Source organism: Oncorhynchus gorbuscha, linkage group LG12 (assembly GCF_021184085.1).
Source record: "Oncorhynchus gorbuscha isolate QuinsamMale2020 ecotype Even-year linkage group LG12, OgorEven_v1.0, whole genome shotgun sequence".
Classification (NCBI taxonomy): domain Eukaryota; kingdom Metazoa; phylum Chordata; class Actinopteri; order Salmoniformes; family Salmonidae; genus Oncorhynchus; species Oncorhynchus gorbuscha.
In genome coordinates, this window is record NC_060184.1 from 16700441 (window position 1) to 16726787 (window position 26347).

The following is a 26347-nucleotide window of genomic DNA, read 5'->3' on the forward strand; positions in this document are numbered from 1 at the left end:
CATTAGAATGTTTGTTCATTAGAATATCTGTTCATTAGAATGTCTGTTCATTAACATGATAATGTATTTCTGTGGTATAGAGACATACCGCCCCTTCCTGGTCGACATCAGCTCCATTCTCCAGCAGGTGCATCACACAGTCAAAATTGCCCTTCCTGGCTGCCCAGATCAGAGGGGTGGTACCATACTGAGAGAGAAAGACACACAGGGTTATCCATACTGGCACAGGTCCCTATTTCTGGCCAAACTGGGGCACCACTAACCCAGTGGGCCACCATAAACCCAAAGGTTGGCATTGCCCAGCCATGCGTCCCAATCAGTTGTCTCACCTTGTCAGAGCAGTTGACCTTGGCTCCGTTCTCCAGCAAGACCTGGACGATCTCAGCATGACCTCGGCCTGCTGCCCAGATGATGGGGTACACACTGTATTGCTGATGAGGAAGACAGAGAGAGGCACTTAGTCAATGGCTGGATAGATGGGGATGTGACGTACTGCATCTCCTTAGCCATGAGGGTTTATGAATGACAGGTATAGGAACGCCATTAACCGTGTGAGGAATACGTCATGAATAGGTATTTGATTGACTGCCATTACCTGCCCAGTAGTGTTGGGGTTGGCTCCGTTCTCAAGGAGAACCTCGGTTACCTCCACGCGGCCTTTATAGGCAGCCCACATGAGGGCCGTCCAGCCTCCCTACAGAACAACATCAATTACTGTACACAAACACATTCCTGCACACATTACACTACCTTCAAGTACATTGAATAGCTCTGTGTTTTTATTGAAAACACTAACTGAAGTGGACTGGAACAAGCATAGAAATCAAGTTGATACAATCACCAAAACATTATAGCTTATTACTGATTGTGGCCAGTTTAACTTATTGAGTGTCTCAGCATGTCCCTGTGCCCTATGTAAGCGCTGCTGAGATAGGACTGTACAGTATAATATACAGTACCAGTCAAAAGTTGGAACACCTACTCATTCAAGAGGGTTTTTCTTGATTTTTACTATTTTCTACATTGTAGTAAAATAGTGAATACATCAAAACTATGAAATAACACATATGGAATCATGTAGTAACCAAAAAAGTGTTAAACAAATCCAAATATATTTTATACTTGAGATTCTTCAAAGTAGCCACCCTTTGCATTGATGACAGCTTGCACTCTTGGAATTATCTCAGCTTCATGAGGTAATCACCTGGAATGCTTTTCCAACAGTCTTGAAGGAGTTCCCACATATGCTGAGCACTTGTTGGCTGCTTTTCCTTCACTCTGCAGTCCAACTCGTCCCAAACCATCTCAATTGGGTTGAGATCGGGTGATTGTAGAGGCCAGGTCATCTGATGCAGCTCTCCATCACTCTCCTTCTTGGTCAAATAGCCCTTACAGAGCCTGGAGGTGTGTTGGATCATTGTCCTTTTACATTTACATTTAAGTCATTTAGCAGACGCTCTTATCCAGAGCGACTTACAAACAAATGATAGTCCCACTAAGCGCAAACCAGATGGGATGGCTTATCGCTGCGGAATGCTGTGGTAGCCATGCTGGAATTCTAAATAAATCACAGACAGTGTCACCAGGAAAGTACCCCCACACCTCTTCCTCCATGCTTCACGGTGGGAACCACACATGCAGAGATCATCCGTTCACCTACTCTGAGTCTCAAAAATCTCATCAGACTCATCAGACCAAAGGACATATTTCTTGGCCCAAAAAATGCTCTTCTTCTTCTTCTTGTTGGTGTCCTTTAATTTTTAATTTTACCTTTATTTTACTAGGCAAGTCAGTTAAGAACGAATTCTTATTTTCAATGATGGCCTAGGAACAGTGGGTTAACTGCCTGTTCAGGGGCAGAACGACAGATTGTCAGCTCGGGGATTCGAACTTGCAACCTTTCGGTTACTAGTCCAACGCTCTAACCACTAGGCTACCCTGCCGCCCCAAAGTAGTGGTTTCTTTGCAGCAATTCGACCATGAAGGCCTGATTGATGTTGAGATGTGTCTGTTACTTGAACTCTATGAAGCATTTATTTGGGCTGCAATCTGAGGTGCAGTTAAACCTAATGAACTTATCCTCTGCAGCAGAGGTAACTCTGGGACATCCTTTCGTGCGGCGGTCCTCGTGAGAGCCAGTTTCAACATAGCGCGTGATGGTTTTTGCGACTGCACTTGAAGAAACTTCCAAAGTTCTTGAAATCTTCCGGATTGACTGACCTTCATGTTAAAGTAATGAAGGACTGTCGTTTCTCTTTGTTATTTGAGCTGTTCTTGCCATAATATGGACATGGTATTTTACCAAATAGGGCTATCTTCTGTATACCCTACCTTGTCACAACACAACCGATTGGCTCAAACGCACTAAGGAAAGAAATTCCACAAATTAACAAGGCATACCTGTTCATTTATATGCATTCCAGGTGACTACCTTTGAAGAATCTCAAATATAAAATATATTTTGATATGTTTAACACTTTTGTTTACTACATGATTCCATGTGTTATTTCAAAGTTTAGACATCTTCACTATTATTCTAAATGTAGAAAATAGTAAAAATGAAGATAAGCCCTGGAATGACTGGTACCGTAGCTAAGTAAACAACCAAAACACTGCTATTACTTAGGGGTTGTGGCCAATCAAACAGGTATCTCACCATGTCTCGGTGCTCTATGTAAGCACTGCTTTCTAACAGCTCCTTCACCACCTCTACATGGCCTTCCTTAGCAGCACAGATCAGAGCAGACCAGCAGTCCTGAGGGAGAGAGAATAGCACATCACACCGGTCACCATGGAGACAACGGTGACTACCGTTACCATGGAGACATCAGGCAGAGTTCACAATGATTGGCACGTTCATGATGATTGTTATAATGAAGTCAACGTCTTCATAATAGGCTAGGCCTTGAAATTAACGGGAACAAAGACGGAGAGGGTTTATGATCCATCTATCATACCACATCATCCAGGTTAACATTGGCTCCTCTCCTGATGAGCTCCTGTACAATCTCAATACTGCCCTGCTCCGAAGCCAGCATCAGGGGTGTCTGACCATTCTGTTAGGGAGGGAGAAAAGGGCATGCATTTTGAAAGACATACTAGAAACACAATGAACAATATTTCTTCGTACAATAATAGACCCAATCTTCCCATTTATCTTCAACAGACGCTTCTCTAAGCTATATTTCACCTTTATTAGACTGTGTCCTCCAAATGGCACCCTATTCCGTATATAGGGCACTACTTTTGAACAGGGCCCATTGGGCTCTGATCGATAGTATGACACTATATAGGGGATAGGGTGCCATTTGGGGCGCAACCTATATATAATAACTATAGATAGATTAGTATACCTGTAGGCCTATTAGATAGTATGAGGATACTCACGTCACTCCTGCCGTCCACCTCCTTGAACTTGTCCAGGTGGGCCTTGAGCGCTGCCAGGTTCTCCTCCTCCACGTAGCTGAAGAGGTTCTGGATGGCCAGAGTGGTCATCTTAATGGAGGTGGTGGTGTCCATGGCTGCAGCTACTTCCCCTCAACACCACAGCACCTGCATGGGGAGAGATCATGGAAATAGAACGCTTTACTAACACTTTACCTATGGCATGGGCACACACAAAATGGCTGCCAAACCACACATTATGGCATCACTGACTTGATTGGGGATTCCGTTCTACTCACCCTAGTTCTGTGGGAAAGACACAGGACAGAAGGGATGTTAGGGTGGGATAACATTGGTGGGAAGGCATGGGATGCTAACAACAGTGTAATAAACACTTTATATAGCTTTGCACCAATAACAGCAAAAAACATGCTTTTCCCTCACTAGTTATAGGCTAACTTTCATTTATAAAAGGATAGGTTATGCTATATTTGGAGTTTGATTAAAAAGCAGTGTGAAACAGTGAATGTGTGAGAAAGAGCTAGAACAGAGGACATAGCCTAGTTATCTGACCCTGGCAACCAGCAAGTGGGTCGACTACTGTGTGGGTGTCGGTCGACTCACTCCAGTGCTATCTGGCTCCTGCAGCACAGGGGTGTGGGCCTAGCTATCTCCTGACATTTAAAGAGCATCAGACAGAGAATTAAGCCAGCGCCAGATTTCAACGTGCCACTCACTCACTGCTTTGGTGACAGGATTGTCAACCAGGCAGGCAGCCACAGCAGCGAGTTGAAAGAGATATTTGGTTTATTAGTGGCCTCCTGGCTGCTATCATCGTCTGACATATACAGTATTTATCTTCTCACTCAGAGAATAGCCTCTTCTTGGCAATGCTTTGTGTACACACAGTCTTCTTCCTATTTTACAGGCACACAAAATGGCAGCTAGTCTATTTTTATTTATTTTTTAAAGTCTTCTCAAAGCATGTGCTTTGCGGTTATTGGTGCTAGGGTATATAAAGTGCTATTGCATTGTAATTACCCATTGTTTATGGCATAGTTAAAATATATATTTTAGCCTAGCCTAGGTCATACTAGCCTAGGTCATACTAGCCTAGGTCACACTATACGTAAACACCAATGGCATAAAAATATAACCAAAAATGTATTGCAAAGAATGAAGCAATAAGGCACGAGGGGGTGTGGTATATGGCCAATACGACGCAACACGGAGTGCCTGGATACAGCCAGTAGCCATGGTATATTGGCCATATACCACAAACCCCCAAGGTGCCTTATTGCTATTATAAACTGGTTACCAACGTAATTAGAGCAGTAAAAATAGATGCTTTGTCATACCCGTTGTATATGGTCTGATATACCATGGCTGTCAGCCATTCAGCATTCAGGGCTCTAACCACCCAGTTTATAATCACATATTTACAACTATTCACACAGGCTCTTTGAGACAGATTTATAGACTAACTGGCTAAGTGATGTCTACCTGTAACCATTAACTCAAGTTTATTAATCATCATAATGTGTTGCTCCAGAAAACTGGCCAGTTTTAGTACAGTAACTACATTCCTATCCAACACAATACAAGCACAGACAATATAAGCTTACAATTCAGTCAGCCAGCCAAGCTTATGACCTTAACATGGGTGTGGGCGTCGGTCAGTCAAGCCACAAAAACAAACCCCTTCTGTGTGACATGAAAAGAATGACTAGATTAAGTAGCCTGGTCCTGTCGGCAGGCTGACAGCCAGTTAAAAGCATTCCTTCCATCCCCACAGAGCAGAGTGCAGCACAAGCCCTCCAGCATTCCACCTCACGTCACTACCTATTGCAGCAACACAACAGCTGAAAGCAGCCACAAAGAAAAGAAAGTGGAGGCAAGGCAGCTAAACATCAAAACACATCGCCGTGTGCTGCACTGCTGCCAATGCTGTTAACCTGTCGGCTGTCGCATACAGACAGGACATGGCGCAATAATTACATTGACACAACCGAGCAATCTTACCTATGGGAATAATAGTGTTCTCTCTGTGGGTTGTTTTTGCCTGCTGTCTCTTCGCTCTGCAATTTATGCCTCCACATACACTGGTCCTGGCCAGCCTTATTGACTAGGCTATTCCCCCTGGCTGTGGCTGCTGATATTGAATTATGCATGAGGATGAGGTACCACCCAGCCTCTCTGGCACATGCTCAGAGGACAGGGAACAGTGGAGAAAAACAGGCTCAATATAGGCCAGCAGCACCACTGACCTAGAGACTAATATCAAAAGTATTTTATAAAGCCCTTATTACATCAGCAGCTAGTATTGGTAACTTCATTAATATGATGTAGGCCTAGTATGATGAGGGTTGGAACCTGACCTTCCCTTCTATCTGTGGTATGCAACAAATATAGGTCTAGATGGAACAGCTATAGTACAGTATCTGTGGTATGCAACAAATATAGGCCTAGATGGAACAGCTATAGTACAGTATCTGTGGTATGCAACAAATATAGGTCTAGATGGAACAGCTATAGTACAGTATCTGTGGTATGCAACAAATATAGGCCTAGATGGAACAGCTATAGTACAGTATCTGTGGTATGCAGTGAATATAAAATGGATAAGTAGACTAGGCTATAGGTCAAAATCTGGAACTACTGCAGTGTCTCTGCTGTCTGTTCAGACAGGGCTGTCTATTTATGTGTTGTGCTTCTCTGTACCAAAGCAAAAGTACTGAAAAATAAACATACAGAAATGACATCTGTGCAAGCTTGGTTGTTGCTGACTAAACTCATGTTGTTGAGCGGCAACTAGAGTGGGCAGACTGGAAAGCCACCGTCCAGTAAAGTTTTTATTTCAGTTTAAATTTTTTTTAAATTAACTTCATTGTATGTGATGTCAGAACTCCAGTCCGCACACACTGGTCAGCCTTCAACCCCATCGTAAATCGTGGAGTTGAGTTTAATCGGCTAGCTCAAATAATAAATGGGAGGTTTTTAAAAATGTGGGATTTACATCAAAATTATGCATAGTTTATGCATACTTGGTGTGTGCAGTGACACCGCTTGTTGCTTTGATACGATGCATTAGATTAGGCTACACCATCATCATCATCAGTCATCACCATTAGAATGTAGAAATAAATTACTTGTTCAACAAATAGAGGCTGCTACCAATCATTGCCTGCTACTAGCTACCTACAAGAGAAGGTTGTAATTGCGGTACGCAATTCAGGGCGTTCCTGTATGTGGGCATTCCTGAATCTGCCGGAACCCCTCATTATATACTACATGGTCAAAAGTATGAGGACAACTGCTCGTCGAACATCTCATCCCAAAATCACGGACATTAATATGGAGTTGGTCCCTCCTTTGCTGCTATAACAGCATCCACTCGCCTGGGAAGGCTTCTCACTAGATGTTGGAACAGTGCTGCGGGGACTTGCTTCCATTCAGCCAAAAGAGCATTAGTGAGATTGGGCACTGATGTTGGGCGATTAGCCCTGGCTTGCAGTTGGCGCTCCTATTCATCCCAAAGGTGTTTAATAGGGTTGAGGTCAGGGCTCAATTATTTTATTTATTTAACTAGGCAATTCAGTTAAGAACAAATTCTTATTTTACAATGATGGTCTATCCCGGCCAAACCCTCCTCTAACCCAGACAGCACTGGGCCATTTGTGTACTGCTCAATGGGACTCCTGATTACGGCCGGTTGTGATACAGCCCGGGATCGAACCAGGGTATCTAGTGACGCCTCTAGGATTGAGATGCAGTTCCTTAGACCGCTGTGCCACTCGGGAGTAGGCCAGTCAAGTTCTTCCACACTGATCTCGACAAACCATTTCTGTATGGACCTTGCTTTGTGCACGGATGCATTGTCATGCTGAAACAGGAAAGGGCCTTCCCCAAGCGGTTGCCACAAAGTTGGAAGCACAGAATTGTCTAGAATGTCATTGTATGCTAAGTTAAGATTTCCCTTCACTGGAACTAAGGGGTCTAGCCCGAACAGTGAAAAACAGCCCCAGACCATTATTTCTCCTCCACAAAACTTCACAGTTGACACTATGCATTGGGGAAGGTAGCGTTCTCCTGGATCCACCAAAAACCCAGATTTGTCCGTTGGACTGCGAGATGGTGAAGCGTGATTCATCAAGTTTCCACTGCTCCAGAGTCCAATGGCGGGGAGCTTCACACCACTCCAGCCAATGCTTGTGCAGGTGTACGGCTGCACGGCCATGGAAACCCATTTCATGAAGCTCCAGACAAAAGGTTATTGTGGTGACGTTGCTTCCAGAGGCAGTTTGGAATTCGGTAGTAAGTTTTGCAACCGAGGGCAGCACTAGACGGTCCCGATCTGTGAGCTTAGGTAGCCTACCACTTCGAGGCTGAGCCGTTGTTGTTCCTAGACCTTTCCACTTCACAATAACAGCACTTACAGTTGACCGGGTCAGCTCTAGCTGGGCAGAAATTTGACAAACTGACTTTTGGAAAGTTGGTATCCTACGACGGTGTCATGTTGGAAGTCACTGAGCTCTTCAGTAAGGCCATTCTACTGCCAATGTTTGTCTATGGAGATTGCATGGCTGTGTGCTCGATTTTATACACCTGTCAGCAATGTGTGTGGCTGAAATAGCCAAATATTTACTTTGTATATACAGTGTACTTCTATAGGTTAAAATGTGTCGGTCAATTTTTAAGCTCGGACTGGAGGGAGGCATGGGCACTCCAGTACAGTAAGGACATCAACCACCCGAACCACTGCCTGTTCACCCCGCTATCATCCAGAAGGCGAGGTCAGTACAGGTGCATCAAAGCTGGGACCGAGAGACTGAAAAACAGCTTCTATCTCAAGGCCATCAGACTGTTAAACAGCCACCACTAACATTGAGTGGCTGCTGCCAACACACTGACACTGACACTGACTCAACTCCAGCCACTTTAATAATGGGATTTGATGGGAAATGATGTAAATATATCACTAGCCACTTTAAACAATGCTACCTTATATACGTAGAATGTATGCACACATGACTGTAAGTCGCTTTGGATAAAAGCGTCTGCTAAATGGCATATATTATTATTATTATTATAATGTTACTTACCCTACATTATTCATCTCATATGCATACATATATACTGTACTCTATATCATCGACTGCATCCTTATGTAATACATGTATCACTAGCCACTTTAACTATGCCACTTTGTTTACTTTGTCTACATACTCATCTCATATGTATATACTGTACTCGATACCATCTACTGTATGCTGCTCTGTACCATCACTCATTCATATATCCTTATGTACATATTCTTTATCCCCTTACACTGTGTATAAGACAGTAGTTTTGGAATTGTTAGTTAGATTACTTACATTTTACATTACATTTAAGTCATTTAGCAGACGCTCTTATCCAGAGCGACTTACAAATTGGTGCATTCACCTTATGACATCCAGTAGAACAGTCACTTTACAATAGTGCATCTAAATCTTAAAGGGGGGTGAGAAGGATTACTTATCCTATCCTAGGTACTTGTTGGTTATCACTGCATTGTCGGAACTAGAAGCACAAGCATTTCGCTACACTCGCATTAACATCTGCTAACCATGTGTATGTGACAAATAAAATTTGATTTGATTTGATTTGGCATTCATGCCTAATATCGTTGGATGCCAGCCGCCAATAAACCACACAGAAGAAAGGGCAGGGGTGACAACGGTAGCTTGATGTAGACTGTGTCCTTCGCCCTCCGCCTGTCAGGCACGGTTTTCCTGCAGGTCTGTTAACGATGGAGTTCATGCAGGAACCAATGGGATGCTCGAGGGTAGGCGTTCCTGCATTTGAAGGAACGCCCACATACAGGAACGCCCAGAATTGTGGGCTGCACTTGCACACTATCGAACGACAACGTAACAAGCGGACAACCTTGGTACCGTTACAGTAGCTAGCAAGTGAATAAGAAGGTAGCTAGGTCATTTCAATTATCAACAACATTTAGATCTAGCTAGCAGCTATTTATTTGGTTTTCCATATCGAATGTTAACTTAACCATCGACTGTCAAGCTAGCTTAACGTTAGATCGCACGACATATCACATCTTCTGAAATTAAACAAATAATTATATTTCCGTGCCTGACTGCGACCATTATTGATTGCAGTATTTTGAATAAAATGGCAATGATCAGAATTAGTTGATAACATCTGTTTAAAAGCGAATATGACATTTGCTAAAGGACTGCAGTTGCTAACGTTAGCAAGCAGTCAGACAATAACATTCAGATGTGCTCGAGCTGTCAATCAAACGCCATCTATCAAAGGAGGGCACATTTCGATGCTTATACGTGAGAAACGGCAATTCCCAGTGACATACCTTTTAATAAAACGAATATAAATGTTCCACACTTCGGTGTTGTCTTCTCAATCCTCGCCTTATATGCGTGTAGTGCTCACAGGCTTGTCCCCATCCTCGACAACAGCCATTTTAGTGGACCAGAAAAACACAGCACTCACTAGGGTGACTTCCTCCCCGCTGTCCGTCAAATCATCTTCTCCCCGCCTACAAACTGACGTGTGGCGCTTTGAGATGCTGGGTTTACTAGGCTACTAAATTACTGTACAAGTTGAATTTACCATTGCCGAAAACTGCAACGTTAGTAATTCTATTTTATTAACGGACTAGAAAATATTGTGAATGTTATGTCAAAGCCTTCTTAGTGTGTTGTGGATTTATTGCTCTATATAGCCTACCACATTTCAGGTTATTGCTCTATAGAGCCTACCACATTTCAGGTTATTGCTCTATAGAGCCTACCACATTTCAGGTTATTGCTCTATAGAGCCTACCACATTTCAGGTTATTGCTCTATAGAGCCTACCACATTTCAGGTTATTGCTCTATAGAGCCTATTGCTCTTATTTATACATTCCCTTGTTTGTTTCACATTCATTCTCAATATTTTAATTTGCAGGAGCTGCTGTTGTGTTGAGGAAAATAATGTTTCAAAACCCTTTTGCGAGGCTGACTAATAATTATTGTATGGTAGGTCAAAGTCCAACACATTTTATGAGGAGAGTAAAGGGCAGGTGCTGAGCTGTTATAGCCTGGGTAGTGTATAGGCCCATTCCACCAGCAGAAATATTCAATGTCATCTAATAATATGCACTGCTTATGACACAGGTGCCTGTGCAAAGCTATAGGCCTACTACCTTGGGGTATGAAGCCAAGGTAACACATTCCCAAGCTCTGACTCACAGTTTATATGAGTATTCTACAGTGGCCTATGTGAGGAAGGACAAGCCGACTCCATGCCATTCAAACAGTGCCGTCGGGGCTTAAACAAATAGGGTTTCCGAACAAACAATGACATTGACTTGTAAATTAAACCATGTAGGTTGTATGAGTCAGTTATGTTTGTCATGTGCTTCTCAGCATGCTGGTTTCTCCTGTGTAATCTAGTCCACTGGCCGTCTCTCTCCCTCACTGTCAAACCGACAGCATAGGGTAGCAATTGAGCCTGGGGACAAACAATGTAATAGGAACAATTAAACCACAGTTGTTCAGCTTTTACATATCACACTTACCATGTCAAGTTCCAAAAAGATCCATCTTTTAATCACATAATATACAAAAACAAACCATCCACATCATCCACATTAACAATTAGCAGGCTTGGCTTGCTCGGGACTATGATAAGCATTCCATTCTCTTTGCTCCAGAGCCTCAAGCAAAGGTTTCTTACAATGACCATATTTACCTAAACTTACAATCGACTCAAGAAAGTAGGTTTAGTTTTCACTTCCCCTCGTAATGAAAATAGAATCAGAACTGTCCGAAGAAGCAGTGTCTACAAATACTGGAATTTTGTTCCTTTCGCCTCCAGCTCAACATGACCCTATGTTAATTGTCCTACCTTTCCACCACCTTTCCACCTTTGTCGAACATACCACAAGTCCATTAGAATCACATAAATAACAAGTACATGAAATGACCAAATGTACCTCTACACATGGAAATACTAGACCATCTCCCCTCTCACACTGCTCATACACAATTCATGAATAAGGGGTTAGTAGCTACTCTCACAGCATGGAATGACCTGTTAAATGATTTAAATCATCATTTATACGTTCCCTAATAATCCCTCAGTGGTTACTTTCTCTATCCAACCATTCATTTCAGATTTGGATTGTGTCAAACCGTTATATAATAACAACACACAATGACATTCAACAGAAGAAAACAGAAGTGACATTGAAGTGAGCCAATAACATCACCCAGTGAAAGCAAACAGTCTGGAGTAAGTCCTTGGGTGTTGCCCAAATGGCACCCTATTCCCTGTATAGTGCACTACTTTGACCAAGGACCATAGGGCTTTGGTCAAAAGAAGTGTACTACTTACTGTATGTAGGGAAAGGGGTATAATTCGGGAAATCTTCCCTGTTGAGACCATGAATCATCATACTGTAGGGTGTCCAATCAAAAATGCATATTTTGACCAATGGGTAAAATACACTGAACAAAAGTATAAATGTGTCATGTAAAGTGTTGGTCCCATGTTTCATGAGCTGAAATAAAAGTTCCATACACACAAAAAGCTTATTTCTCTAAAATTTTGGGCACACATTTCTTTGCATCCCTGTTAGTCAGCATTTCTCCTTTGCCAAGATAATCCATTTTCCTGACAGGTGTGTCATATCAGAAGCTCATTAAAAAGCATGATCTTTACACAAGAGCACCTTGTGCTGGGGACAATAAAAGGCCACTCTAAAATGTGCAGTTTTGTCACACAACACAATGCTACAGACGTCTCAAGTTGAGGGAGTGTGCAATTGGCATGCTGACTGCATGAATGTCCACCAGAGCTGTTCCCGGAGAATTACATTAAATGTTCATTTGTCTCCCGTAAGCCGCCTCCAAAACTGTTTCAAAGAATTTGGCAGTATGTCCAACCGGCCTTACCACCGCAGACCATGTGTAACCACGGGTCAGGAGTATTTTTGTCTGTAATAAAGCGCTTATGTGGGGAAAAACTCATTCTGATTGGCTGGATTTGTCTCCCCATATTTTTTCTTCAGTATTATATTAATTGTGTAAATACTCCTCTAAGAAAACCAATGGTCCAAACCTCATGCCTCGATCATAATCCCTTCAAAAGTTATTGTAGGATGGCCAAAATTAGGGTGACTAAGTCAATGGAGGCCAGAGGGGGGGGTGTAGTCAAAAATCAGAAAAAATGCATTCCGTCAGCTAGGCTGGATGTTGTGCGAGAATTAAGGCAAACTGACAGGCTTTCTTCTTGAATCCGGAGGACATGAAACAATATAGAGGTAAGATAGATATAGATGTTGAGACATGACATGTAGTATTTTTTTCTTATTTTAGTATACGCTTTTCATATTAATGCAAAACTCCTGTCCTTTATCGAAGATTTCTTACAAAAGCAAGCATATCTCTGAAATGTCAACGGAGCACTGAGCGTATACTAAGCTTTTTCTTTTCAATGCATTTTACATTTAATTCAGCTTGTGTCATGCTAATTTTGCTTTTTGTGACCCGCGGAAACAACTTTGAAGACGAGGACCACAAAAAGTAAAATCCTCAAAAGCGATGAGAAATCTGCACCGCTATGTCAACATAGTTAGGTGCTTATTATCGTATTAGGTAACAAAATCGGACTTTTTGGCTATAATGTTAATGATATGAAAGCAAAAGTCCCCACGATTCAGAACATGAATAATCATATTTGTATTGGTAAAATGTATTTAATAACATAAGGAAGTGAAATTTCATCACCAAAGAGTGTTTTTTTTTCACCCACGTCTGGGCAGAGTGGTTGGACACCCTACATATTTTGTAAAAAGACCAAGGACACTATCTTGTTTTCCTTCTCTTTTAGTTCTTGTGTCCTAATTTCCTGTATCTTTGCTTTTTACCTGGACAATAACACCATTAACTTAAACCACTCCACTCTCTGATCCTAAAACCTGTTCACCTTGAGTAAGAAACACCGCACACACAATAATATCCAATTTGAGGGGGATACACAAAAGCTAAAAAAAAAACTGGGTGGAGAAAGAGACAAGGGTTATAAGGCAAGTTTGCATACTCCCATAATACAGTAACAGTACAATACTGGCATTTCATCATCGATTCGGGACCCTTCCATCCCACTGAGCCACAGCCAATAGTCCTCATAATAAAGTAGGGGCTGCATTCCAAATCAAATTTTATTGGCACCCTATTCACTTTCTAGTGCACTACTTTTGACCAGGACCCATAGGGCTCTGGTCAAAAGTAGTGCACTAAATAGGTAAATCCCAAAGCTTTCAGTCCATCCATCCCTTCTCACGTGAACAAATGAGAATCGTCGTCCGACTCCAAAACACAGCCTGGACAGTCTCTCTCTCTAATAATGTGTTGGACAGTCTCTCTCTCTAATAATGTGTTGGACAGTCTCTCTCTCTAATAATGTGTTGGACAGTCTCTCTCTCTAATAATGTGTTGGACAGTCCCTGCAGTCCTTGGTGCTAGTCTCTGTGTGTGTGCACCTTTGCTGGTCACTGAATCTGCTTCATGTGGCTTTGGTCTTCTGGTTGCAGTGGCCATCTGTGGAGGTGGAGTCCTGGTGGGAGAGGACGGGAGCCTCCTTCAGGCGCAGGTGTCGGGGCTTGACTGGCAGTGCTACGGCCAGGAGAACACAGCCGATGTGGACACTGAAGTACCAGGACCTGGGGACAGAGGTGAGAGAGGATGATTTAGGGATCGATATCAGAATCAGAAAACCTTATTGCCAAGCAACAAGTGTTGCTAGGAATTTCTCTTGGTGTTGTACACATTTTTCAGCAACAACCAGGCACACAAGTTCATTCAACTTCTCAGAAAAAGAACAAAAAGCCACTGTATAAGTAGAATCATAGGTTCAGACAAAAACACAATTCTTCTTGCACTTCCATCCAAGGTAACAAACTATGAATACTTTTTTTTTTTTTACTTGAGTGAGGTAAAGTATTGTTCTCTGTATATGTCCCAAATGGCATGCTATTCCCTATATAGTGCATTACTTTTGACCAGAGACATATGGGCCATGGTCAAAAGTATTGCACCATAAAGGAAATGGGATGCCATTTGGGATGCATCCATAGTTTCTGGCCACTCACCTGTAGAACTTCATAGAGGGTCCGACAGACAGCAGCACAAAAGGCACCACAGTGTAACAAATGGCAATCTGGGTGCCAGCCCACGTGATCCCATCATACAGTAGCTTGTGTGAAGGTGAGCCCAGGAAGTAGGGCCTCACGTTGTGTCTCATCTGGAGAAAAAAAAAGAACCAAAGCAAATGAATTCAGAGTAAAAGAAGAAGTGAAAAAATGAACATCTAAGTTTACAACAAACGGCCCTTGTAAATCGAAAATATGTTGCACTGCCCTTAACTCTCTCCCAAATGGTGTCCCAAATGGTACCCTATTCCCTATATGGTGCATGGGCCCTGGTCAAAAGTAATGCACTAGGGAATAGTGTGCCATTTGAGACGCATATTAAGAGTCAAGTAATGCATTTCCAATGGAACTTTCTCTCCCAGCAGCTCATCCACCAGCAGTCGTCTGCCTCAGTGAGTCTCAAAGTGTCTCAGGTGAAGCTCCATTAGCCGGAGTCCTGCCCGGTCTCCTCTCCAACCGTCTGTCTGGCTGGCCTGTTATCTGTGCAGTCCAGCTGGACTCAGGTTGCATCCCAAATTGAACCCTATTCCCTATATAGTGCACTACTGTTGACCAGAACCCATAGGGTACCCATAGGGCTCTAGTCAAAAGTTGTGCACTATATAGGGAATAGGGTGCCATTTGGGACTCAGCGTCTAATAAATATGCTTTATTCAGGCCAGACCTTCAGAGGACAGTGAGTCTCTATGGCAGCCTAACTATGACTGATTCTCTTAACACTAATGATGCAGAAATAAAGTACATCAGGATGAACATGACCCGAACACTTTGTTTCATCTGTGATGGGAACATCAGGATATCTGTTGCTATGGCAATAGCAGAAATCGTTGATATTCAGAAAATATGTTATTGATTTTTAGTGGGTACGGTGCATGACATTTTATCTATGCCTATGAAAAGTTTAGGGCTTAGTGCATCTAGACAGAGATGGAAAATTGTGGGGAGAGGTCTGTGTCAGTGTGTTTTAGGATATCTCACTCTCTCTCAGAGAGATACAGTACTCACGGCACGTGCAGCCAGTGTGACCACGATGCCAGTGAGGAAGGTGAGGTAGTATCCAGGGTAGGCTCCGTGCCACATGGCTGACAGAATGAAGGTAGCCGCTGTGGGGTTGTAGGGACAGCGCTCGTAACACACCCTGCGCACACACACAACCAGCCAGTCAAACACAACAACACAGCAAGACCTCATAATAACCTCTCACTGATAAATCCACTCCAATTTCCTTGTGTGCAGACTACAGAGAGCACAAAACATTAAGAACACCTGCTCATTCCATGACAGACTGATCAGGTGAATCCAGGTGGAAGCTACAATCCCTTATTGATGTCTCTTGTTAAATCCACTTCAATCAGTGTAGATGAAGGGGAGGAGACAGGTTAGAGAAGGATTTTTAAGCCTTCAGACAATTGAGACATGGATTGTGTATGTGTGTCATTGAGGGTCAATGGGGTACAGTTTCCCGTCTGTATCAAAATGGTCCACCACTCAAAGGACATCCAGCCAGCTTGTCAACATGGACCACCATCCCTTGGAATGCTGTCAACACTTTGTAGAGTCCTTGGCCTGATGAATTGAGGCTGTTCTGAAGGCAATAGGGGGTGCAGCTTAATATTAGGAAGGTGTTCCTAATGTTTGGTATACTCAGTATAAAGATAAAGCAGACTGTTAGTGCTAACTGACTCCACTAGGTGGCAGACTTTTACAGACAGATAAGAGCACTGGTTATAGGCGTATCCACAAATGATTTAGAGCCTGAAACCTATACTGTAATTACAATGCATTTAAATAGTATGTACAATGTGTCAGAAAGCTAATGTTAATAATTACAGAAAGAAATTATGACCAAGTCTCTGTCTTTACCAATTACAGACTAAGCCTGGTTTCTGTACCTTTTGAGCCAATGTGCCGTCTGTATATTCCAATTGTCAAGGAACATCTTGAAGCTGGTGGCAAACTGGAACCAAGGAGAGGAGGACAACATCAGTATACATACATTAACTGTAGATTGTTATAGAAAGAGTTGTGGAAAACATACTGAGACATGAGTGAAGACTACTAATGTTTCAACATTTCACCTCAATATCCATTATCCTCAGATTGGAGATGAGATCCCAACGTGGTGAGCCGTCACTGTTGTATCCATTGAATCCAAATCCTGCTGCGTTGTTGATGGCATCAGCTGTTCAGAATTCAAACACATGCTTTCAGAAACACCATCTCCAGGCAGGCATTCAGTCAAAGGCGAATTGTCAACAAGCGCATCGCACGTGACTTTTACAGCTAATTTACATTTGAGCGGACATCTGCACGGTTTATCATGAACGTGCTCTCCGCAAACGTCAGGGAAATTGCCTTTATATGGCGTATTCTCAGTATTATTGTGAGTTCTGACGCCCCTTTGACTGAGTCCCGGTCTTTTTCATGTCCCAACACTGTACATCCACAAGGTCCACCATTCCTTAGTGATGATAATATCATTAATTACATTATCATTCTAATAACAGCATATTATCACAGTGAAGGACAATGCATGAGCTATACAGGCCGTGCAGCCGTGCTCTCTCTGTGTGTGTGTGTGTGTGTGTGTGTGTGTGTGTGTGTGTGTGTGTGTGTGTGTGTGTGTGTGTGTGTGTGTGTGTGTGTGTGTGTGTGTGTGTGTGTGTGTGTGTGTGTGTTTGCTGTGCTGTGTGTAGCTGCAAACAATCACACACACACTTTGAAACAATCACACACACACTTTGGTTTAATTGAGTCCCACCTCTACCTGCTTGTTATCAAACCATACTCACACACACACTTTGCTAAACAATCACACACACACACTTTGCTGCAAACAATCACACACACACTTTGCTGCAAACAATCACACACACACTTTGCTGCAAACAATCACACACACACTTTGCTGCAAACAATCACACACACACACACACTTTGCTGCAAACAATTTGCTGCAAACAATCACACACACACAAACAATCACACACACACTTGCTGCAAACAATCACACACACACAAACAATTTGCTGCAAACAATCACACACACACTTTGCTGCAAACAATCACACACACACTTTGCTGCAAACAATCACACACACACTTTGCTGCAAACAATCACACACACACTTTGCTGCAAACAATCACACACACACACTTTGCTGCAAACAATCACACACACACTTTGCTGCAAACAATCACACACACACTTTGCAAACAATGCTGCAAACAACAATCACACACACACTTTGCTGCAAACAATCACACACACACTTTGCTGCAAACAATCACACACACACTTTGCTGCAAACAATCACACACACACACTTTGCTGCAAACAATCACACACACACACTTTGCTGCAAACAATCACACACACACACTTTGCTGCAAACAATCACACACACACACTTTGCTGCAAACAATCACACACACACACTTTGCTGCAAACAATCACACACACACACTTTGCTGCAAACAATCACACACACACTTTGCTGCAAACAATCACACACACACTTTGCTGCAAACAATCACACACACACTTTGCTGCAAACAATCACACACACACTTTGCTGCAAACAATCACACACACAAACAATCACACACACACACTTTGCTGCAAACAATCACACACACACACTTTGCTGCAAACAATCACACACACACTTTGCTGCAAACAATCACACACACACTTTGCTGCAAACAATCACACACACACTTTGCTGCAAACAATCACACACACACACTTTGCTGCAAACAATCACACACACACTTTGCTGCAAACAATCACACACACACTTTGCTGCAAACAATCACACACACACTTTGCTGCAAACAATCACACACACACTTTGCTGCAAACAATCACACACACACTTTGCTGCAAACAATCACACACACACTTTGCTGCAAACAATCACACACACACACTTTGCTGCAAACAATCACACACACACTTTGCTGCAAACAATCACACACACACACTTTGCTGCAAACAATCACACACACACTTTGCTGCAAACAATCACACACACACAATCACACACACACTTTGCTGCAAACAATCACACACACACTTTGCTGCAAACAATCAATCACACACACACTTTGCTGCAAACAATCACACACACACTTTGCTGCAAACAATCACACACACTTTGCTGCAAACAATCACACACACACTTTGCTGCAAACAATCACACACACACTTTGCTGCAAACAATCACACACACACTTTGCTGCAAACAATCACACACACACTTTGCTGCAAACAATCACACACACACTTTGCTGCAAACAATCACACACACACTTTGCTGCAAACAATCACACACACACTTTGCTGCAAACAATCACACACACACTTTGCTGCAAACAATGCAAACAATCACACACACACTTTGCTGCAAACAATCACACACACACTTTGCTGCAAACAATCACACACACACTTTGCTGCAAACAATCACACACACACTTTGCTGCAAACAATCACAACACACTTTGCTGCAAACAATCACACACACTTTGCTGCAAACAATCACACACACACAATTTGCTGCAAACAATCACACACACAAACAATCACACACACACTTTGCTGCAAACAATCACACACACACACACACTTTGCTGCAAACAATCACACACACACACACTTTGCTGCAAACAATCACACACACACACTTTGCTGCAAACAATCACACACAAACACAGTCAGACTGATCTCACCCCCTTACAAAGCTCATTTTTTCTCAGTTTGTGAGAGGTTACTTGTCAACATGGAATAACGGACATTATTGCAGCTAAGAATTGGTTTCAGGGTCAATCAATGAATACAGGCCTAAAGAGATTTACTATTGAAAACTGACAACGGCTACATCCATATTCTCCTCCCTTCTCCCTTTATACTCTGTCATGGATTTGAAAGCGTTGGATGGTTTAAGCTTTGGTGGAAGGGAGTTTCAACCATTGTTAATGATGATGACTGCAAGTGCACCCTTCAAAAAAACACAAAAAAAACAGGGGTTGAGAATCAGCCAAGGGGAACAGAGAGGAGACCCACCCAGCGTCCAGACGAAGTAGTACTTGGGCCTGGTGGTCAGCATGGACAGGTAGAGGTAGACCACCTGGGCGTAGAAGGGCGTGGTGGCGATGAAGTCGTCGTCGATGTTCCGTTCCACAGGGAACACTTTACAGACCGAGAGGAAAACCATGAGGGAGAAGAAACAGGTGGCCAGTTTACGGACCACTTCAATCTGAAGAAGAGGAAGGGGGAGACATCAGCCAATAAAAACACTCTGTCCCAAATAGAACCCTATTCCCTATATAGTTCACTACCTTTGACCAGGGCCCATGGTCAAAAATAGTGCACTATAAAGGGAACAGGGTGCCATTTAGGAAGCAGCCTCAGCAAAGACTCACATCTGCTTTGCATAATTGATAGCTTCACGAGGAAGTCAAGACAGCCATGTTGCTGTTCATTCAGTGAACAATGAATAGTGTCTAGGGAATACTGTGCATTTACTACAGAGAAATGCTTTAGTGTCTTAGAAAGTTCCAGACAAGCATTGAGAGTAACGTGGCATGAAAATGCTGCCGATTTGGTAACTTTCCAAAAATCATAGTGGTATTTGAGACCAGTGCTTACGTTTGGGGAGGGGTCAGTCTGTTTGTGTCTGCCGTTGGTCTTCCCATTGGTCTGGTGGTCTTTACTGCGACGGCAAGGCGTGCCCTCGATGAAGGCGATGTAATCGTTGTAGGAGGAGGTGGGGCCAGCCAGTATTCCCATAAAGTTACAGTTATAGCTGAAGTACTCCAGCAGACTGGGCATCCTCCTGCAGGTGAGGTGGAGGAGACGCACAGACCATCACAACACAGTGAAAATAAGGGCTGTAACACACAGACCATCACAACACAGTGACAGTAAGGGCTGCGACACACAGACCATCACAACACAGTGACAGTAAGGGCTGTGACACACAGATCATCACAACACAGTGACAGTAAGGGCCGTGACACAGAGACCATCACAACACAGTGACAGTAAGGGCTGTGAAACACAGACCATCACAACACAGTGACAGTAAGGGCTGTGACACACAGACCATCACAACACAGTGACAGTAAGGGCTGCAACACACAGACCATCACAACACAGTGACAGTAAGGGCTGCGACACACAGACCATCACAACACAGTGACAGTAAGGGCTGTGACACACAGACCATCACAACACAGTGACAGTAAGGGCTGTGACACACAGACCATCACAACACAGTGACAGTAAGGGCCGTGACACACAGACCATCACAAGACAGTTGACAGTAAGGGCTGTGAAACACAGACCATCACAACACAGTGACAGTAAGGGCTGCAACACACAGACCATCACAACACAGTGACAGTAAGGGCTGCGACACACAGACCATCACAACACAGTGACAGTAAGGGCTGTGACACAAAGAAACGGTCTCTCACAGACAATCACAACAGTCATGACAGTGATTACAGTGACAGTACAGACTGTGATACATGCATAGTCAGAATCCCCAAAGCATATCTCCCCTCTCTCCAGAGAAACAACAATATACACTGAACAAAAGTATAAATGCAACATGTAAAGTTTTGGTCCCATGTTTCATGAGCTGATATAAAAGATTCCAAAAATGTTCCATACATAGAAAAAGCATATTTCTCCCAAATGTTATGCACACCATGGCTATGGGGCTAGTCGGCATCTGGTGTGACCACTATTTGCCTCATGCAGCGCGACATATCTCCTTCGTATAGCGTTGATCAGGTTGTTGATTGTGGCCTGTGGAATGCTGTCCCAACCCTAACAAACCATTCAGTGACCACTCGTGCCCTGTGGAAGGGGGTATTGTCACCCCCCAGACTAGAGAGCCAATTATAGCTTCCTCACAGGCTCATACAGGAAGCGGCAATTTTCTACTCAAAATAACTAAAACATACCTGTAAAACATACCTTATAGCCAGGACCTTCTGATTTGTGGTCAGCTGCTCCTCTTTCCGGCACATTCCTGTTGGGGGAGGGAGGTAAAGAAGAACACATATGTAATGCTTGCTTTTGATCAGGGGGGTTTGGTTTCCAAGTTCATTCAAAGATACTGACTTTGCAATGGAATGGAATGAAAACAACATGTCATAGCAGTCTACAGTACATGGTGGACACGGGTGAGGCCACCATTCCCTGCCTATAGGCTTAGCCCCAGAGAGAGGCAGTGGTCTGAGAACTCAGTCGTGTCTTGTCCTCTCCTGTGACTGTCCTGTGTGGGTAATGATATCCATTACATCCCTGTGGTCTCCCTTTCTCACTCTCTGCAGGTCCCAGCTGATCTATGGGCTAATTAAAGGACGATAAATTCACTTCCAGGAAGTGCGCGTCCCTGTTGTCTCACCAACCCCGCCTCCACGGCGCAGCGCTTTGTCTTGTCCCGCACACCGGGGACGAGGCGAACGGAGTGAAACAGGCTGAATAATTCTGTGTTGTTTATGGCGGCCATTATGCTGATAACAAGATTAGCACAGCTAATCAGCTCACATTACAGACTAATGCCTGCTGGGGACTGGAGGAGAGGTGCCAACACCAATACTGGGCGGCACCGACGCCCCAAATCTGGCTCCATTAACAGGCTCAATAACGAACAACACAGTAGGGCATAACTCAGCCTCCCTAAACAATGAGAACGGGGTCAGGGTGTTAATGACTGTTTGGTTTTGTTTGACACAAGGACAGACTACAAGACTGCGAGGGTGACTGCTAACGGTCAGAAAGAACACATTCCAGAACGCTTTTACACATCAACTCTCCTCTTCTGATCCCAAACAAACGAGGACGATTCCATTCCCAAACACGAGGTCATTTCATCCACCTTTATTTTGGATCTCAAACAGACCTTTCTGTGTTGTTAGATCGAACAGGTACCAAGGGAAGTTGCAAACACAGGCCAACCACAATGTTCCATACAGGGAACACAGTAGAACACAGGCCAACCACAATGTCCCATACTGGGAACACAGTAAAACACAGGCCAACCATAATGTCCCATACAGGGAACACAGTAAAACACTGGCCAACCACAATGTCCCATACAGGGAACACAGTAAAACACAGGCCAACCACAATGTCCCATACAGGGAACACAGTAAAACACAGGCCAACCACAATGTCCCATACAGGGAACACAGTAAAACACAGGCCAACCACAATGTCCCATACAGGGAACACAGTAAAACACAGGCCAACCACAATGTCCCATACAGGGAACACAGTAAAACACAGGCCAACCACAATGTCCCATACAGGGAACACAGTAAAACACTGGCCAATCAGGATGTCCCATACAGGGAACACAGTAAAACACTGGCCAATCAGGATGTCCCATACAGGGAACACAGTAAAACACAGGCCAACCACTATGTCCCATACAGGGAACACAGTAAAATACTGGCCAATCAGGATGTCCCATAACGCTTGCTAGTTGGCAAGACAGCACAAACAGATCTGGGATCAGGCTAGATGTCCCTAGCATCTGTCACAGGCCTTCACCTAGGTGAATGAAGCAGAGTCTACGTTGACACACACACACACACACACACACACACACACACACACACACACACACACACACACACACACACACACACACACACACACACACACACACACACACACACACACACACACACACACACACACCAAAGGACCCTTGTTTTTCAAAGATAATTTGTAAAAATCCAAATAACTCCACAGATCTTCATTGTAAAGGGTTTAAACTCCGTTTCCCATGCTTGTTCAATGAACAATAAACAATTAATGAACATGCACCTGTGGAACGGTCGTTAAGACACTAACAGCTTACAGACGGTAGGCAATTAAGGTCACAGTTATGAAAACTTAGGACACTAAAGAGTCCTTTCTGCTGACTCTGGAAAAACCCCTTAAGAAAGATGCCCAGGGTCCCTACTCATCTGTGTGAACGGGCCTTAGGCATGCTGCAAGGAGGCATGAGGACTGTAGATGTGGCCAGGGCAATAAATGGCAATGTCCGTACTGTGAGACGCCTAAGATAGGGCTACAGGGAGTCAGGACGGACAGCTGATCGTCCTCGCAGTGGCAGACCACGTGTAACATCACCTACACAGGATCGGTACATCCGAACATCACACCTGCGGGACAGGTACAGGATGGAAACAACAGCTGCCCGAGTTACACCAGGAACACACAATCTCTCCATCAGTGCTCAGACTGTCCGCAATAGGCTGAAAGAGACTGGACTGAGGGCTTGTAGGCCTTTTGTAAGGCAGGTGCTCACCAGACATCACCGGCAACAACGTCGCCTATGGGCACAAACCCACCATCACTGGACCAGACAGGACTGGCAAAAAGTGCTCTTCACTGATAAGTCGTGGTTTTGTCTCACCAGGGGTGATGGTCGGATTCGCGTTTATCATTGAAAAAATTAGCATTACACCGAGGCTTGTACTCTGGAGCGGGATCGATTTGGAGGTGGAGGGTCCGTCATGGTCTGGGGAGGTGTGTCACAGCATCAATGGACTGAGCTTGTTGTCATTGCAGGCAATCCCAATGCTGTGCGTTACAGGGAAGACATCCTCCTCCCTCATGTGGTACCCTTCCTGTAGGCCCATCCTGACATGACCCTCTAGCATGATAATGCCAACAGACATACTGCTCGTTCTGTGCGTGATTTCCTGCAAGACAGGAATGTCAGTGTTCTGCCATGGCCAGCGAAGAGCCCGGATCTCAACCAATTGAGCACATCTGGGACCTGTTGGATCGGCGGGTGAGGCCTAGGGCCATTCCCCACAGAAATGTCTGGGAACTTGCAGGTGCCTTGGTGGAAGAGTGGGGTAAATCTGGTGTAGTCCATGAGGAGGAGATGCACTGCAGTACTTAATGCAGCTGGTGGCCACACCAGATACTGACTATTACTTTTGATTTAGAGCCCCCCTTTGTTCAGGAACACATTCTTCCATTTCTGTTAGTCACATGTCTGTGGAAATTGTTCAGTTTATGTCTCAGTTGTTGAATCTTGGTATGTTCATACAAGTATTTACACATGTTAAGTTTTCTGAAAATAAATGCAGTTGACAGTGAGAGGACGTTCATTTTTTTGCTGAGTTTACATACATACTGTACATAGATACAGGTAACTGCCAAAATAATGCAAACACTTGAGTAAATGAGTGATTCAAAGTACATTAAAAGCAGGTGCTTCCACGTAGGTGTTGTTCCTGAGTTAATTAAGCAATTCACTTCCCAGCTTAGTGTCATGTATAAAAATGCTCAGCAGGCCATTCTTTTGGCTATTCTTTTTTCTACCATGGCTCTGCTCCAATAGGATGACAATATCTCCATCCACAGGGAACGAGTGATCACTGAATGGTTTAATGAGCATGAAAACAATGTAAACCATGTGCCATGGTCGTCTCAGTCACCAGATCTCCCTCAAACCAATTGAACACTTATGGATGACTGGAGTGGTGCCTGAGATGGCGTTTTCCACCACCATCAACAAAACACTAAATTATGGAATTGGTCATGGAAGAATGGTTTCGATAGAGTTCCAGACACTTGTAGAATCTATGCCAAGTCGCATTGATGCTGTTCTGGCTCATGGTGGACCACTGCCCTATTAAGACAATTTATGTTGGTGTTTCTTTTATTTTGGCAGTTACTTGTAGATAGGAGAATGTAGCGCAGGGTTCAAGGATAATAGGTGTAATGCAACGTAACGTAGGAGGGGGATGGGGAAAAAGGCAGGAGGGAGAGAGAGGCACCACAGTGGATCCAACAGGATCAACAAATGCCACTTGGAGCATCATGTGACACGTCAGACCAGTGGTTCCCAACTCCAGTCCTCCAGTTTTCCCCACACCGGATGCAACTTGTCAACAAATCATCAAGCACTCAATGAGTTGAATCAGCTGTGTTTGTCCGAGGCTACAAGGAAAAGGTTGTTGGGGTCTACTGGAGGACTCGAGTTGGGAAACACTCTTCCAGAGCAAGTCACCGTGTGACAATACAACCTTGTGATCCAACTCCACATCTCTATGGAGAAATAGAGATGGTATGTGAGATATTCCAGCCATGTGGGCATTGTGGTGTGAGGAATATCCCATGTCACTAAAGTTTCCTTCCTTTACATCCATCTGACTTCAGAGGAAGAGACATGTGACTAACCCAGAAATACACTGAACAAAAATATAAATGCAAAATGTAAAGTGTTGGTCCCATGTTTCAAGAGCTGAAATAAAAGATCCCAGAAATGTCCCATACAAACAAAAATCTTATTTCTCTCACATTTTGTGCACAAATTTGTTTACATCCCTGTTAGTGAGCAGTTCTCCTTTGTCAAGATAATCCATCCACCTGAAAGGTGTGCCAAATCAAGAAGCTGATTAAACAGCATGATCATTACACAGGTGCACCTTATGCCGGGGACAAAAGACCACTCTAAAATGTTCAGTTTTGTTACACATGTTAATTTCTCTACCATAAGCTGCCTTCAATGTTGTTTTTAATCATTTGGCAGTATGTCCAAACGGCCTCACAACCACAGACCAAGTGTATGGCGATGTTGTGAATAGAGTGCTCCATGGTGGTGGGGTTATAGTATAAGCTATGGACAACTAAGACAATTAACTTTATCCACAGGAGGTTGGTGGCACCATATTTGGGGAGGACAGACTCGTG

General features: G+C 43.6%; 2 protein-coding genes across 8 annotated transcripts in view; both read right to left on the bottom strand.

The window, feature by feature from the left end:
* LOC123990605 (kinase D-interacting substrate of 220 kDa B-like) overlaps positions 1-9927 on the bottom strand; it is a 54714-nt gene extending 44787 nt beyond the window's left edge. For 4 of the 6 annotated variants that reach the window (XM_046291239.1, XM_046291241.1, XM_046291240.1 and 1 more), the window contains exons 1-7: positions 9758-9927; positions 3388-3552; positions 2958-3056; positions 2657-2755; positions 596-694; positions 330-431; positions 89-187 (exon numbers count right to left, since the gene is read on the bottom strand). In XM_046291239.1, coding sequence (XP_046147195.1) covers positions 89-187; positions 330-431; positions 596-694; positions 2657-2755; positions 2958-3056; positions 3388-3519 — 630 coding nt within the window. In that variant the 5' untranslated portion in view covers positions 3520-3552; positions 9758-9927. Of the gene's footprint in view, positions 1-88; positions 188-329; positions 432-595; positions 695-2656; positions 2756-2957; positions 3057-3387; positions 3553-5406; positions 5529-9757 lie in introns of those variants that run through there. The other 2 variants (XM_046291242.1, XM_046291238.1) reach the window with 2 other exon arrangements.
* A 3206-nt stretch (positions 9928-13133) lies between these two features.
* Positions 13134-26347, bottom strand: part of LOC123990606 (lysophospholipid acyltransferase 2-like) — a 92596-nt gene continuing 79382 nt past the window's right edge. For both annotated transcript variants that reach the window (XM_046291243.1, XM_046291244.1), the window contains 8 exons: positions 21596-21650; positions 20258-20444; positions 19673-19865; positions 16683-16786; positions 16497-16561; positions 15610-15742; positions 14545-14696; positions 13134-14115 (listed from right to left, as the gene is read on the bottom strand). In XM_046291243.1, coding sequence (XP_046147199.1) covers positions 13959-14115; positions 14545-14696; positions 15610-15742; positions 16497-16561; positions 16683-16786; positions 19673-19865; positions 20258-20444; positions 21596-21650 — 1046 coding nt within the window. In that variant the 3' untranslated portion in view covers positions 13134-13958. The remainder of the gene's footprint in view (positions 14116-14544; positions 14697-15609; positions 15743-16496; positions 16562-16682; positions 16787-19672; positions 19866-20257; positions 20445-21595; positions 21651-26347) is intronic.